Source organism: Rhinoderma darwinii, chromosome 10 (assembly GCF_050947455.1).
Source record: "Rhinoderma darwinii isolate aRhiDar2 chromosome 10, aRhiDar2.hap1, whole genome shotgun sequence".
NCBI classification, from domain to species: domain Eukaryota; kingdom Metazoa; phylum Chordata; class Amphibia; order Anura; family Rhinodermatidae; genus Rhinoderma; species Rhinoderma darwinii.
The window spans coordinates 25,000,348-25,014,281 of NC_134696.1; the positions used below are offsets into that span (position 1 = coordinate 25,000,348).

At 42.3% G+C, this 13,934-nt stretch overlaps 1 protein-coding gene across 2 annotated transcripts in view; it reads left to right on the forward strand.

Moving 5' to 3' along the window:
* Positions 1 to 13,934, forward strand: part of CCDC30 (coiled-coil domain containing 30) — a 46,885-nt gene that overhangs the window by 18,591 nt on the left and 14,360 nt on the right. For both annotated transcript variants that reach the window (XM_075839541.1, XM_075839542.1), the window contains 6 exons: positions 3,597 to 3,750; positions 5,398 to 5,469; positions 6,197 to 6,312; positions 6,505 to 6,584; positions 8,979 to 9,171; positions 10,876 to 10,995. In XM_075839541.1, the coding sequence (XP_075695656.1) occupies positions 3,597 to 3,750; positions 5,398 to 5,469; positions 6,197 to 6,312; positions 6,505 to 6,584; positions 8,979 to 9,171; positions 10,876 to 10,995 (735 nt within the window). The remainder of the gene's footprint in view (positions 1 to 3,596; positions 3,751 to 5,397; positions 5,470 to 6,196; positions 6,313 to 6,504; positions 6,585 to 8,978; positions 9,172 to 10,875; positions 10,996 to 13,934) is intronic.

The following is a 13,934-nucleotide window of genomic DNA, read 5'->3' on the forward strand; positions in this document are numbered from 1 at the left end:
GTACTATATTTGTTTGAGTATTGCTGGTGTTTTATAATGTGGGGGTACATGTAAGCGGGGCGGAGTATATAAGGGGCATAGTCAGGTGGTATAAAAAAATAAAAATAATCCATAGATGTGTGTTACGCTGTGAAGCAATCCTTTCTGCACAGGCCGGTGTCGCACTGATAAATGGTGTCATTTCTTATCCCCCTTTTGGTCCACACTCCGCGCCTTTGTAGTTTGGGGAATTTTGCTGGGAAAGTATTATCCTGGTATAATACGGGCACCGTCGCTTCCATCGGATATGATTGGGCCCTCCCTTCCTGGTTCCCTAATTTTAGGTCCTTGATAAATCGCCTCTTGAAACAGAAGAAATGTTCTCCTCGGGCACAACTGCATATTTTTTTATTTCCTGACTTATTGGAGCCATAACTAATTTTATTTTTCATAGACGTAGCGGTATGAGGGCTGGTTTGTTGCGGGACGAGCTGTAGTTATTATTGGTACCATTTTGGGGTACATGTGACTTTTTGATCACCTTTTATCCTATTTTTTGGGATGCCAGGTAAACCAAAAAACGCAATTCTGGCACAGCTTTTTTTGGTTTTTTTTTATACAGAGTTCACCACGCATTATAAACTACATGTTACCTTTATTCTGCGGGTCAGTACGATTCCGGCGATACCTCATTTATAGAACTTTTTTATGTTTTACAACTTTTTGCACAATAAAATTACTTTTGTAAAAAGAATGTATTTTTTCTGTCGCCAAGTTGTGAGAACCATAACGTTTTAATTTTTTTGTCGACGGAGGTGTATGAGGGCTTGTTTTTTGCGGGACGAGCTATAGTTTTTATAGGTACCATTTTTGGATACGTGCGACTTTTTGATCACTTTTTATTGTAATATTTGTAGGGCAAAGTGACTAAAAAACAGAAACTCTGGTAACGTTTTTTACGGGTTTTTTTTACGCTGTTCACCGCGTGCAATAAATAATATAATATTTTGATACCTCCGGTCGTTACGGTCGTGGCGATACCAAATACATATGGTTTATTATTATTTTTCAATAATAAAGGACTTGATAAGAGTAAAAGGGGGATTGTGTGTTATTTGATTACTTGAAACTTTTATTGTTTTCAAACTTTTATTTTTTGCACTTTTTTTTACACTTTTTTATACTTTTTTTACACTTTTTCTCAAGTCCCACTAGGGGACTTGAAGGTCCAACGGTCAGATTTTTTTTTTTCTAATACATTGCACTACCTATGTAGTGCAATGTATTAGATCTGTCAGTCATTCACTGACAGCAAGCCGTTTAGGCTTCGCCTCCCGGCGGGGCCTAAATCGGCTTCCGTAATGGCAGAGCAGGAGACCATTGTGTCTCCTGTTGCCATAACAGCAGTCGCCAGTCCCGATTGCCTGTCAGGGCTGGCGATCTGCTTGTAACCGCTACGATGCAGCAATCGCTTTCGATTGCTGCATCGAAGGGGTTAATGGCAGGGATCGGAGCTAGCTCCGGTTCCTGCCATTACAGGTGGATGTCAGCTGTACAGTACAGCTGACTTCCACCGCTGATGACGCCGGATCAGCTCCTGACCCGGCGCCATCTTGCCGGCAGCTACGGAAGCCGATCAGGCTCCGCCGCCGGGCGGATCTTGACCGGCTTCGGTGCTAGGCAGACCGGGAGGCCAGTATTAGGCCTCCGGTTGCCATTGCAGCCACCGGAACCCCGGCAATTTCATTACTGGGGTTCCGATGAGCTGCAAACACCTTAAGTGCAGCGATCGCGTTTGAGCGCTGCACTTAAGGGGTTAATGGCGGGGATCGAAGCTAATTTCGGTCCCCGCCGTTACAGTCGGATGTCAGCTGTAAGATACAGCTGAGATCCGGTGATGATGGGACCGGCTCAGCTTCTGAGCCGGTGCCAAACGTTTGACGTACATGTACGGCAAGATGCGGGAAGTCAGTACTTTCCATGACGTACATGTACGTCAAATGTCGGGAAGGGGTTAAACACACAAATCTGGCGCAAAGCATGTATGCCAGCTTTTTGGCACAAATTCAGCCGGAATTAGTAAATTTCCCCCATTATTCTTAAAATGTATGACATAGTAAATCTTAGTAATTTTTTGCTTTAGAAAGAGTTTGAAATTCATGAGCGGATGTGTGTTAGACGCTTTGGACCAATTCACAACAGTATTGCCCAGCAATTCCTCTTGTATTTTAAAAGGGTTGTCTGGGTTAGAAAATCCATTTTGAAATACCCTCTTAGGGAAATCTGAGTTAAAATATAGGGGTCTTCTGTTTCAGATCCTTTTTTAAGCTGGAGTAGAGAGAGGCTACAGAGAGAGTCTCTTGAACTTGAGGACTCGATACGTCGGAGCATTACATGTACAGTTCTTTGATGTCATTGGGAACTGTGTAATGCTTAATTTCTCCTGTGGGGGAGCTGCAAGGGAATTAAAGGAATAGTGTCACAAAATTTTTGTTTTTAACATCAGTTTGATTTTAGTCTTTTATTAAAAACTTTTGTATTTATTTGTGTGTTTGTGTTTCACTTTTTTTATTTTTACACTTTTTCTTCCCTATGGGGGCTGCCATTTTTTACTCCATTTCTGTATGTGTCGATTAACGACACATACAGACATGGAATACGGCAGCTCCAGTCCCATAGTGAATTCGAACGGGGCCCGTTCCATCCACTATGGTGTACGCCGTCTGTGTGGGAACGGCGCATGCGCCGCTCCCACACAGTCCAAGTTGAACTGCGCGCCGTCCGGCGCCATTTTCCTGTAGACCGGAAGTCGCGGCCGGACAGTAAGATTACTACTTCCGGTCGCGGCTTCCGGACTTGTGCACATGGAGCAGCGGCAGCAGACGGAGCGGACGGGCCGGAGGGAGCGGCGGCGACTGGAGCTGGTAAGTTATTTCTATGTATGTTCGTGTTTCAGTGTGTGTTTACTAGTGTATGTAAACCTTCTACACTGTGTGTTAGCTCAAAAAATGGCGACACACAGTGTAGGAGGTTTGACCGTTCAATCCCCTCGTTTCTCCCGGCACCAGCCAGGATAAAGGAGGGGGGGATTCTGAGAGCTCACTAGAGCGAGGGAGTTTTTCCCAATTTTGCAGCAAAAAGCAATGTGGTTGCTTTACCACATGCAATGCTGCAATTTTGGGAATTGCTCCATCTAGTGACCAGCACTGGGAAATATTATAAATTAGAATCTAATTTATAATATTTCCTGACTCGTGAAAAAAATAAAAAAAATTAATGTTTTGCTAGCAACACATTCCCTTTAAATACTTGTTGCTGTATTCCCCAACAGATCACATCTGATCTCTGGGGGGGTGGGGGGGGGGTGATTAGGTATATTTTTAAGTGGAAATTTTCCAACAAAAAGCAAACAACCCCCTTTAATGCTTGATGAGATGATAATGATGATATCACATGTGCCCACCAATCCATGTTTGCTTCACCTAAAAGCTATGGTATTTGTGATGAGCAGTACCGTCAGTATATTTCCTTGGCACAGATGCCGTCAGCAGATTGACTTAAGACATAATAATATAAAAATAATAATTTATCAAGTCAGAACTTTTGTTGTTCTTCAGACCTTTGATGAGGAGCTTGATAAGGAGAGGAAAATGAGGGCGAATGTGGAGAGAGATTTGACTGAAGCCGCCCAAAGGTTGAAAATGTCTCACGACGAAATCCGTAAACTTACGGACGATTTACTTATTAAGAAAAAGGAACTTAAGGAGCTTGGTAAGTTATCATGTACCGGTGGTTGTACGGGCTTCAGATTGCTTTGCATGTCGTTATTAACCCTTTTGTTAGGTGTCCAAAAACATTTTGCTTAAAGGGGTTTCCCGATGGTAATATTGATGGTTTGATCAGTAGGGGTCGAACTCCTGGCACCCCTGCCGAGCAGCTGAATGAAGGGGCCGTGTCCTTCATTGTTTACCTAGACACAGCGCTGTACATTTGGTTGTGGCTGAGCCCGGTACTGCAGCTATCACAGCTCAGACCCATTCAAGTGAATGGAACTGAGCTGCCATAGCAGGCACATCCACAACCTTATGTATGTCACTGTACCTGGGTAAACAATTAAAAGGAAGCGGTGCTCTTAATAATGAAAAAAGGAAGCGGTGCACACTGATACACCGCAGCCCCCTCAATCCGCTGACCAGTAAGAATGCTGGGAGTCGTACTTCAATGATCATAATATATTGATAGCCTATCCTAAGGATAAAGCATCAATATTACAGTCCCGGAAAACCCCTTTAGAGGGGTTATCCAGACCCTAAAAATGTATGGCCTATCCTCAGGATAGGCCATCAATATGTGATCTGTCGGGGTCAGACTCCCAGCACCCTCACCAATCAGCTGTTTTGAAGGAGCCACAGCACTCGTACGAGCGCTGCTTCCCCTTCATTACTGTCACACGTCGTACTGTCAATTGTAGCAGCGGTTCACAGTATTACAGCCTTCTCTCATTGAAGTGAATAGGAGAAGGCTGTAGTACTGTGAACCGCCGCTACAGTGTGTCGGCAATTCACAGTACGAGCAGGTAAGGCATGAAAAGGAAGCAACGCTCGTACGATCCCGGGAGTCGGACCCCGACCGATCAGATGTTGATGGCCTATCCAGGGGCTAGTTCATCAATTTTTAGGGAATGGACAACCTCTCTAAAGGGGTTTTCTGGTTTGAGCAAATAAAGGTTATTCATTGTATTCAGTTTTTTTTAAGATCTCTGCTTGCAGTCATTCAATAGGAACCTTGATTGTTTTCTTCCAGAGGATTCAAATCTGTCCTGGTCGTGTGTTGGACACACAGGTGCTGGGCTCGTTACAGTAGTCAGAGCGGTGACTTGTAACGAGTAGTGCACAGATTTATGGATCGTTCAAGCTTTTTTATGGATTCGGGTAACAGGTGTATGTTAGAGAATTGATTATGAGGCAATTTCCATCTGTTATATCGAATCCAAAGCTGTAGATTTCCTACAGCTTTGGACTCCATATAACAAATGGAAATTGCCTCATAATCGTTTCCCTGTGGCAGTCCAGTAATATTTAAAGGGGGTCCAGGATTAGAAAAACATGGATGATTTCTTCCAGAAACGGCACCACACCTGTCCATGGGTTGTGGCTGGGCTGCAATACCACACACAACCTGTGAACAGATGTTGCACTGTTTCTCGAAGAAATCATCCATGTTTTTCTAATCCTGGACCCCCTTAAATAATCTGGCACTTGTCAGGTTCCGCGGATGCCAGAATAAAGGGCTATTACTAATGTCTGCATTTTGGGCTTTGTTCAGAATGTCCTGTGTATAAGTGTCGTTTCTCAGTCATATCATCTACAATTCAGCATTAAAAATTGAGTTGATTTTTTTTAATTTTTACTTTTACAGAACTTATTATGCAAAAGAAACAAGAAGAGACGGATGCACTACAACAAGAGCTCAAAAACCTCAGCGACAATGGTGAGAAGGGAGGTCCTGTTGTAGACCTTCAGTAATAGCATATAATTGGGCTGATCAGTATTGGCCAATTACCATGAGTCTAGGACTGGTCAATGCCATGGAGGTCACAACTCCACCAGTCCCACCACCTATATGTTACAGTCTGGTTGTGAAATAAAAATGAGGTGCGTTAGTGACCCCCCAAAAGTGAACAAAGCAGCAGTAGATGCAATGCGGAGAGTTACGTATTATAATGGGTTGTTCATCTTGCCTCCAATCAAAGAGGTTTTCTCATAGACAACCCCTTTTCCATACACCCTATATAGATGTCATAGAGGGGTCCCCGCACGGCACCCTCTCTATCAGCCAGGGCGGAGAGACGCTCACATAGAGCATCTCTCACTCTGGTGGACCATGCACATTAATATGGTCAGCCATTTTATGTCCGGCATGTAATACTACATTTGTCCTTAAGGGGCAGCTGTTGGGGATTTGCATGGTTGGCTGCAGCTGATCGCTGGAGGTTTCTGTAGTTGGACCCTAATAGAAAAGGGAGTTGTTGGCATGAAATATCCCCTTTAATCCCCTACTCCCTCCCTAGAACTTACCCGGAAAATATTGGTACTTCTTTTTGCCGTTATGTTTTTACTATCTTTACATGCATTTTTGTACAATGTATGGCAAACTACACCCACAGATAAAATGTGTATACTTTTGAGTAAATTTTTTATTTTATTTATTTTTTTAGATTCCCTTGAACTGCAAAAAGCCAAAGAACATAATAGTAGATTAGATAAGGAGATTCTTGCCTTACGCCAACGAGTCAGATCACTGGATTCTGAAACGAAAAAGCACATGGAAGAGGTTTGGTGTTTTGTACAAATTTTAATCGATTGACAATGGAGATCTTTTTTTATTTTTGAGTTCAATGTATAATATATAATATAGGTCACCCCCAAGATCTTACTCATTCTGGACACTATAAAATTTGAGGGGAAAAAGTCCCTTTTGTATCAAATAGCGTTCTAAAATTGTTCGTTATTTATTTTTTTACAGTGTGAAAAGAGTAACAGCGACTCCACGAACTCCACACCCCCAACTCTGAACCTTCAAGACAATCCGGAGCTACATAAAAGGTAACTGGAAATGATCGCATTCAAGTGCACGTAAACCATAGGGGCTGCTATGGGGCAATTCTAAGATTGGCGCAATCCCCTATAGGATGAATGGAACTTGCGCTAGGTTCTCCTTCCACACAGAGCCTCTACTTTCTCAAACAAAGGGGAGGACGCCAACCTTCTGTCCCAAAAAGAATGGGCTTTGGGCCCTACTGACATGAAATGGGGTGCATGTGATGGAATGAGGCTCTGATGTAATTTTTGGTATGGGGCCCCCCTCTTCTCTGCATTTTTGCAACTTCATGTGTATTAGAAATCTTCGTGTGCTCCAGCTGGCTATAGACTGGCAACAAGAGAAAGCAGAGGATCTGGTGTGAGGACATTACATGGGAATTTGCAGAGGGCAAATTGCTCCTCATAAATCACATCCATCATGGCTCTGTAGTAAATCTCACACTGGCGTGACCATCTCTCATGTCGGTTGTGAGCCATCAAAGCTGTACAAGCAATGCAAGTCCATACCCGCTATCAGGTAATAATAGGATGTATTATTGTCCTTTCAGTGCGCATGTGAAGTGTCTCCATTCACTGACAATTCACAATTGAGTTTTATATAAAGGGGTTAGGAAAACCTTATTGTCAAATAACCCTACTAGGAGATCCTGATTTAATAAAGGGGGCTCCCGCGTTCAAGATCCTTACCTATCAGCCAGAGCGGAGAGCGGCTACAAAGAGCGTCTCTCACTCTGGAGGACCCGGTATGTCCAGACATTCCATGAACAGTCCTTTCATTTCAGTGACAACTGTGTAATGTTTCATCTGCCCTGTGGTGGCGCTGCAAGAGAATTGATCACTTCTTGCACGGTTATTCCACAAATTACATCTGATTATTGGGAGTCCAAGCAGCAGGACACCCTGTGATCAGCTTATTATCAGGACAACAGCTTAGGTCTATTATATCTTCAAATATCCATTGGGATTATCTGCCTGTTTGGATCTCCAGTTGTAAATTTTGTGCTTTAAATAAGGAATTACACCCCAGAATGTGATTTTCTTTTAAGTGCATCTCCACCTTTTATCATCATGTCGTTTTTAGGTCCAAAATTCTGTCCTGGTTTATTTCTTAATATATCTTTATAACGGTCACAGCTTTGGTGTTCAGATACAGAGCTCAAAATACCCTACATATACATATATTTAAAAGATAACATGCTGGCTACCTGCAGTCACCACTAGAGGGAGCTCAGGAGCTTCCTGCACACTGTGTTATTATTAAGTTTAAAGGGTAACTAAACTTTAAAAAAAACTTTTGACATGTCCAAGCACAGGGACCCCCACCGATTGGCTAAAATGAAGCGGCAGAAGGGCTCGGATGAACACTGTGCCGGTTTGTTTCTGGTCTGCTTTACTCGGAGCGGTGTATGGGCTCAATAGAAGGTCTATAAGCCCGTACACAGCTTGCTCGGCTATCCGTGGAAAGCTGATTAGAAACAACGTTTTTGGAAAGTTTAGTTACCCTTTAAGTTATGAACAATATTAAATTTATTTGTTCCCCTGTGACAAATCCTGCTAAAAGGTAAACTCCAGCAGAAAATGTCAGACTGCCTAATGAATAATTATTTCCCTGAATATGATGGTTCATTGCATGACCACACCGTGCTGGTCCAATACATACATACATACATACATACATACATACACACATACATATAAATACATACATACATATACACATACATATACACAAATACATACATACATATACACAAATACATACATACATACATACATACATACATACATACACATAAATACATACATACATATACACATACATATACACAAATACATACATATACATACATACATACATATACACATACATATACACAAATACATACATACATACACACAAATAAATACATACATACATACAAATAAATACATACATACATACATATACACAAATACATACATACATACATATACACAAATACATATACACATACATATACACAAATACATACATACATATACACAAATACATACATACATACATACATACATACATACATACATACATACATACATACATACATATACACAAATACATACATACATATACATACATACATACATACATATACACATACATATACACAAATACATACATACACACAAATACATACATACATACATATACACAAATACATACATACATACATACATATACACATACATATACACAAATACATACACACATATACATACATTATACATACACTTATATGGGGGTGACCTGGCAATGCAATATCCATATGCAAATCTATGTTATTTCTTGCGACTTGTCATCAGTTTTTGGTGTAGTTGCTCCATGTATCTGACTGTATTATATTTCTTGTTTTTGTGTAGGTGTAAACTCGAGGTTGAGGGAAAAGAATGTGAGAATAAACTGCTGCAGCACAAGCTCCAGAAACTACAGAGCGAGCATGATGACATTGTAGAGCGCAATGAGGAGCTGGAATCCATTGTAGGGGAGGCTCAGAATCGCACCAAAGAACAAGTGGATTATTTAGAGTGTGAGATAGCCGGACTCCAGAGGACGGTAAGTGTGACCCTGAAGTCTGTCAGAAATACAAATGAACGTTAAAAGGGTTATCCCACAAAAAACATTTATCACCTATCCGGATAGGTGATAAATGTATGATCGCTGGGGGCCCCACCACTGGGACCCCCACTGATCACAAGAACGATGGGCCCGAATTCTGTCCCTTCTCATCGCAGTAAGGAGGATTTTGAATGGAGCAGTGGTTGCGCTTGTGCGCTGCCGCTCTAATCAATGTCTATGGGGCCGACTAAAACAGCCGAGCGCTGTACTTGGCATTCTTGTAAAAATCTAAGCTGCCTGCTGCTACTAGTATGGAGCTAATCTGTGGCTTCTATATAGAGTAATAGGTAACCATATACAGTTGTATACAAATCAACCCCGTCACTGTGACCGTCATAATGCTGCTGGTTTCCTGCTTCAACGGGATTTTCCACTATTAGAAATGATGGTATATCACGAGGATATGATGTTACTTCTTGATAGGTGGGGATCCGAATGCTGGGAACCCTACTGGTCTTCAGAATAATGGAGCTTAACTAGCGCTATGGCCTCTTCACAGTTTCTCCCTTCACAGCAGTGCTCCTGGCAACCCGCTGAAGACGAACAGTGGCTGTCAGCTGAGCTGACTTCTATTTAAAAAAGGGTTGTTTTAATGAGACAACCCATTTAAAGAGGACCTGTCAGCTCTCCTGACATGACTGATGAAGTAAATACATCACTCCTATAATAAAACAATTCTGGAGCATCTTTTCTTAAAACTCTACACTGTACCGTTCCTCTGTTATTCCTCCTTGAAATGTATGAACAGTTGACAACTGGGTTGAGGGTGTGTCAGTCTGCCACTGTCCAATCGGGACTGACAGTGAGACTGTGTAGGGACACGCCTCTTTGACAAGGGGAATGGTAACACCCAGTTGTCAATTTGTTCATAAATTTGTAGGAGGAATAACAAAGTTCTAAGAAAATATGTTCCAGAATTATTTCATAGGGAAAGGTGACAGGTATTCTTTAATCCTCCGCATTTTGGCCAAACATTCATAAAAGTTGGATTTTTAACTATGACCAGATTTATAAGAGACGCTTTCTCGCCAAAACTAACATCCTGGTTGTTGTAAGATACGTAAGTATATCATCCAGCCTCGCCCCTGCGATTCTCTCATGTGATTGATCACGTAAGAAATGGATGTTATTCCTAAAATTAATGCATTTACGTGCGGAGCTGTGTTACTCACTAGCTACTATTATATTCCTGCAATGCTATATGTAATAAATAATGTACAGGCTATTCGCAATACACGAAGACAAAATGAGCACAGTGCCTGAACGCATCCACTAGATGGCGCTGCGTGTTGCCAGTGATTCTTGCTTGCAGGAATCTGACGGAGGAAAAGTCCTCATTGTTGTCGGTGTTTGTGGGGGATCTGTGAATGGAATGCAGTTGCTTGGACACCGCAAACACGAAAGCGCCATGAAACTTGTGACATTCTGTGTACTGCAGCAACAGCAAACACTTCCTCTTAAGGGAAAGCTTCGTTTCTTCAGGCCTGTCACCTGTCTACCATTAACTCTTTATTTCTGACATTGACCTCGAAAATGTAATTGCATCTATTTTTATGGTAAGTTTGCAAATTTTATAGCTAAATTGTGTTTAATCACAGTTTTATATTAATTATTCGTTTCGATTCGGTTTTCATTCAATAGATTATGAATTTGGAAGCTGAACTGACAGAGATGGCGGAGCAGCAGGAACTAAAGGAAGAGATGCTGGCGACAGCGCAAGAAGAGATTGCTGACATGGAAAAGATGTCAGACTTACATCAGGTCAGAGCTTACATATGTCACCTGTCACCTGTCCATGAATTATTATGGTCATGTGACACCAAGGGAAAACAATACAGGGTGTCCATCATGGGGGTGTCATTAGTTATTGTGGTTAAAGGGGAATTCCACCCTTTGTATGACATATAATCAGTGGTTTTTATTGGTCAGTGATTTCTGGAACTTACAATCTCCAACGCGTATTCTCGTTTTTTCTACTGATTTACTGTCGCCATCTGTTCATGAACAATACAGGACCACTGACGCCGATCCTGATCTTAAAGAAACACTATGTTCTCACTGTAGAAAGATCTCCTGTGATCTAGAAGGACTCACAATCTGAAGCACGGCGGTCAGACCCTTTTAGGTCCCATTCACGCAAACGTGAATCTCGTCCGTGTGACGGCCGTCACACGGACCCCTGGATTTCAATGGGGCCGTTCACATGTCCTATTTTACTGCGTGTCACGCATTCCTCTATAGACTCTAGTCAGTGGGGGATCCGTGACCATGCGTCCCGCACAGCTCCACCTCGGACATGGAAAACGGCAGTTTTTCACTTCCGAGGTGGGCTACGTTCATGTGAATGTAGCCTAAGAGATGTAATGGATTGGTAAATCATTAAAAGACATTAGATGTCTTATCTGTTGTGGTGCCCCGTTATCACGTTGGCGTCATTTATTTGCAAATACCAATGTGTACATGCAGAGCCTCAGTAGTTTAGGTGACCTATTATATATATATATATATATATATATATATATATATATATGAATACTGACATTTGTAAGAAGTTACGGTCGCCATGTTTGCGTGGGGTTTACATGGGCCATACACATGCCAAAATCTTACTGTTAGGTTAATTGGGTTTCTGTGATGCTGGCCCAGTGTGTATTTGAGATGGAGAAATTGTGAGCCACAATAGGAACAGGGACTGATGTGAGTGATGACAATCTCTGTACAGCGCTGTGGAATATGTTGGCGCTATATAAGCAACGGGAAATAAATAACTGACGCTTCTTTAATTTCTGTATTCAGGTTCTTGAAAATCTGGATTGTGTTGAGTTTGTAGGTGGAATACTGACCGAATATAATCAGAAGACTTCTCCGTCTAGTCTGTGTTTTATATTCTGGGACCTTCTGTGAGTCCTTGTATGTTTACTGTGAAACTTCTTTTATCTGGCTTTTGATAATTCTAAAGACTGATAATCCGGAACTTTTTTCCAGCACGTAATGTTTATATAATGTGGAATTTTACCATCCCAGAAGACTATTCATTATTTACTTATTTATGTTGCTTATATAGCACCAATATGTTCCGCAGCGCTGTACCGAAGTTATCACTCACTGTCCCCAGTGGGGCTTGTAATCTAAAATTCCATATCTGTATGTTTTTGGGGTGTGGGAGGAAACCAGAGAACCCAGGAGAAAAACCAAGCAAACATGGGGGTGGGTTGGGGGAGGAGAGAGAGGGGAGGAGAGAGAGAGAGGGGGGAGGAGAGAGAGAGAGAGAGAGAGGGGAGGAGAGAGAGAGAGGGGAGGAGAGAGAGAGAGAGAGGGGAGGAGAGAGAGAGAGAGGGGAGGAGAGAGAGAGAGAGAGAGGAGGAGAGAGAGGTGGGAGGAGAGAGAGGTGGGAGGAGAGAGAGGTGGGAGGAGGAGAGAGAGGTGGGAGGAGAGAGAGGTGGGAGGAGAGAGAGGTGGGAGGAGAGAGAGGTGGGAGGAGAGAGAGGTGGGAGGAGAGAGAGAGAGAGGGGAGGAGAGAGAGAGAGAGGGGAGGAGAGAGAGAGAGAGGGGAGGAGAGAGAGAGAGGGGAGGAGAGAGAGAGAGGGGAGGAGAGAGAGAGAGGGGAGGAGAGAGAGAGAGGGGAGGAGAGAGAGGTGGGAGGAGAGAGAGAGAGAGAGAGGGGAGGAGAGAGAGAGAGGGAGGAGAGAGAGAGGGAGGAGAGAGAGAGGGGAGGAGAGAGAGAGGGGAGGAGAGAGAGAGAGATTGATTATGTCATGATTTATTATTTGCCATTCTTACAATTCAGTTTATATTCCTCTGACTCTCTAGGAATCCAGAATATTTGGTAATCCGGCAAATTATTGATCAATTGGCAATTTAAAGGAACGTATATATCAATAATATATATTTATCTGCACCTCGGCAGACATGGGAGTTACAGGGTTATAAAGTGTTTGACAAATCCCAACAGCTTTCTTGGCGTATAAACCCCTGTTGCGGGTTCCAACCTTTACCACACATGTTGATCTAATGTTCCCACGTGAAGATCATGATAAGTACTTTTTATTACACCTAATTATAAGTAACCTGCTATATGACCGTTCCACTGGAGGACATGGCGGGCAGGATCAGACATGATTAGCATATAATGTTGTATGAATATATTAGCAGCGATTGCTTGAGCGACTGTAGAATAGGGATTTTGTGCTAGTTAAGAAACATTCAGGGCGTCTGTTAAGTGACTGCCCGTCTGGTCCTTGGTCTCTGCTCGGTAACATAGTCCACTGCGATGGCGATCAATGAATCATCGCTGGTAAGTCCTGTAATGCTGCTAATGGTTATGCTACTGCCTTTCTAGTATGCACTGCACTAATATGCCACTAGAGGGCGAATTATTATTGCTGTCATTATACTGAATACTTATGATATTTTGCATGATGTTAGTCTTTAAAAAAAAAAAATTCTAGCATGTCAAATATGTGTTGTATTGTGATTGTTATAAGTCTAATGTTACGCGCTATTCCTATAAGCTACAATGATGGCTGGTATGAATGCAAATGCAGCATTGCCAGACTTAGTATACATGACTGCTTTCTTCCAGTAACAGCACCACATTGGTCCATAGGTTCTGTCTGGTATTGCAGCTCTGCTCTATTGAAGTGAATAGGACTGAGCTGAAATACCAATTACAACCTGTGAACAGGTGTGGCGCTGTTTAT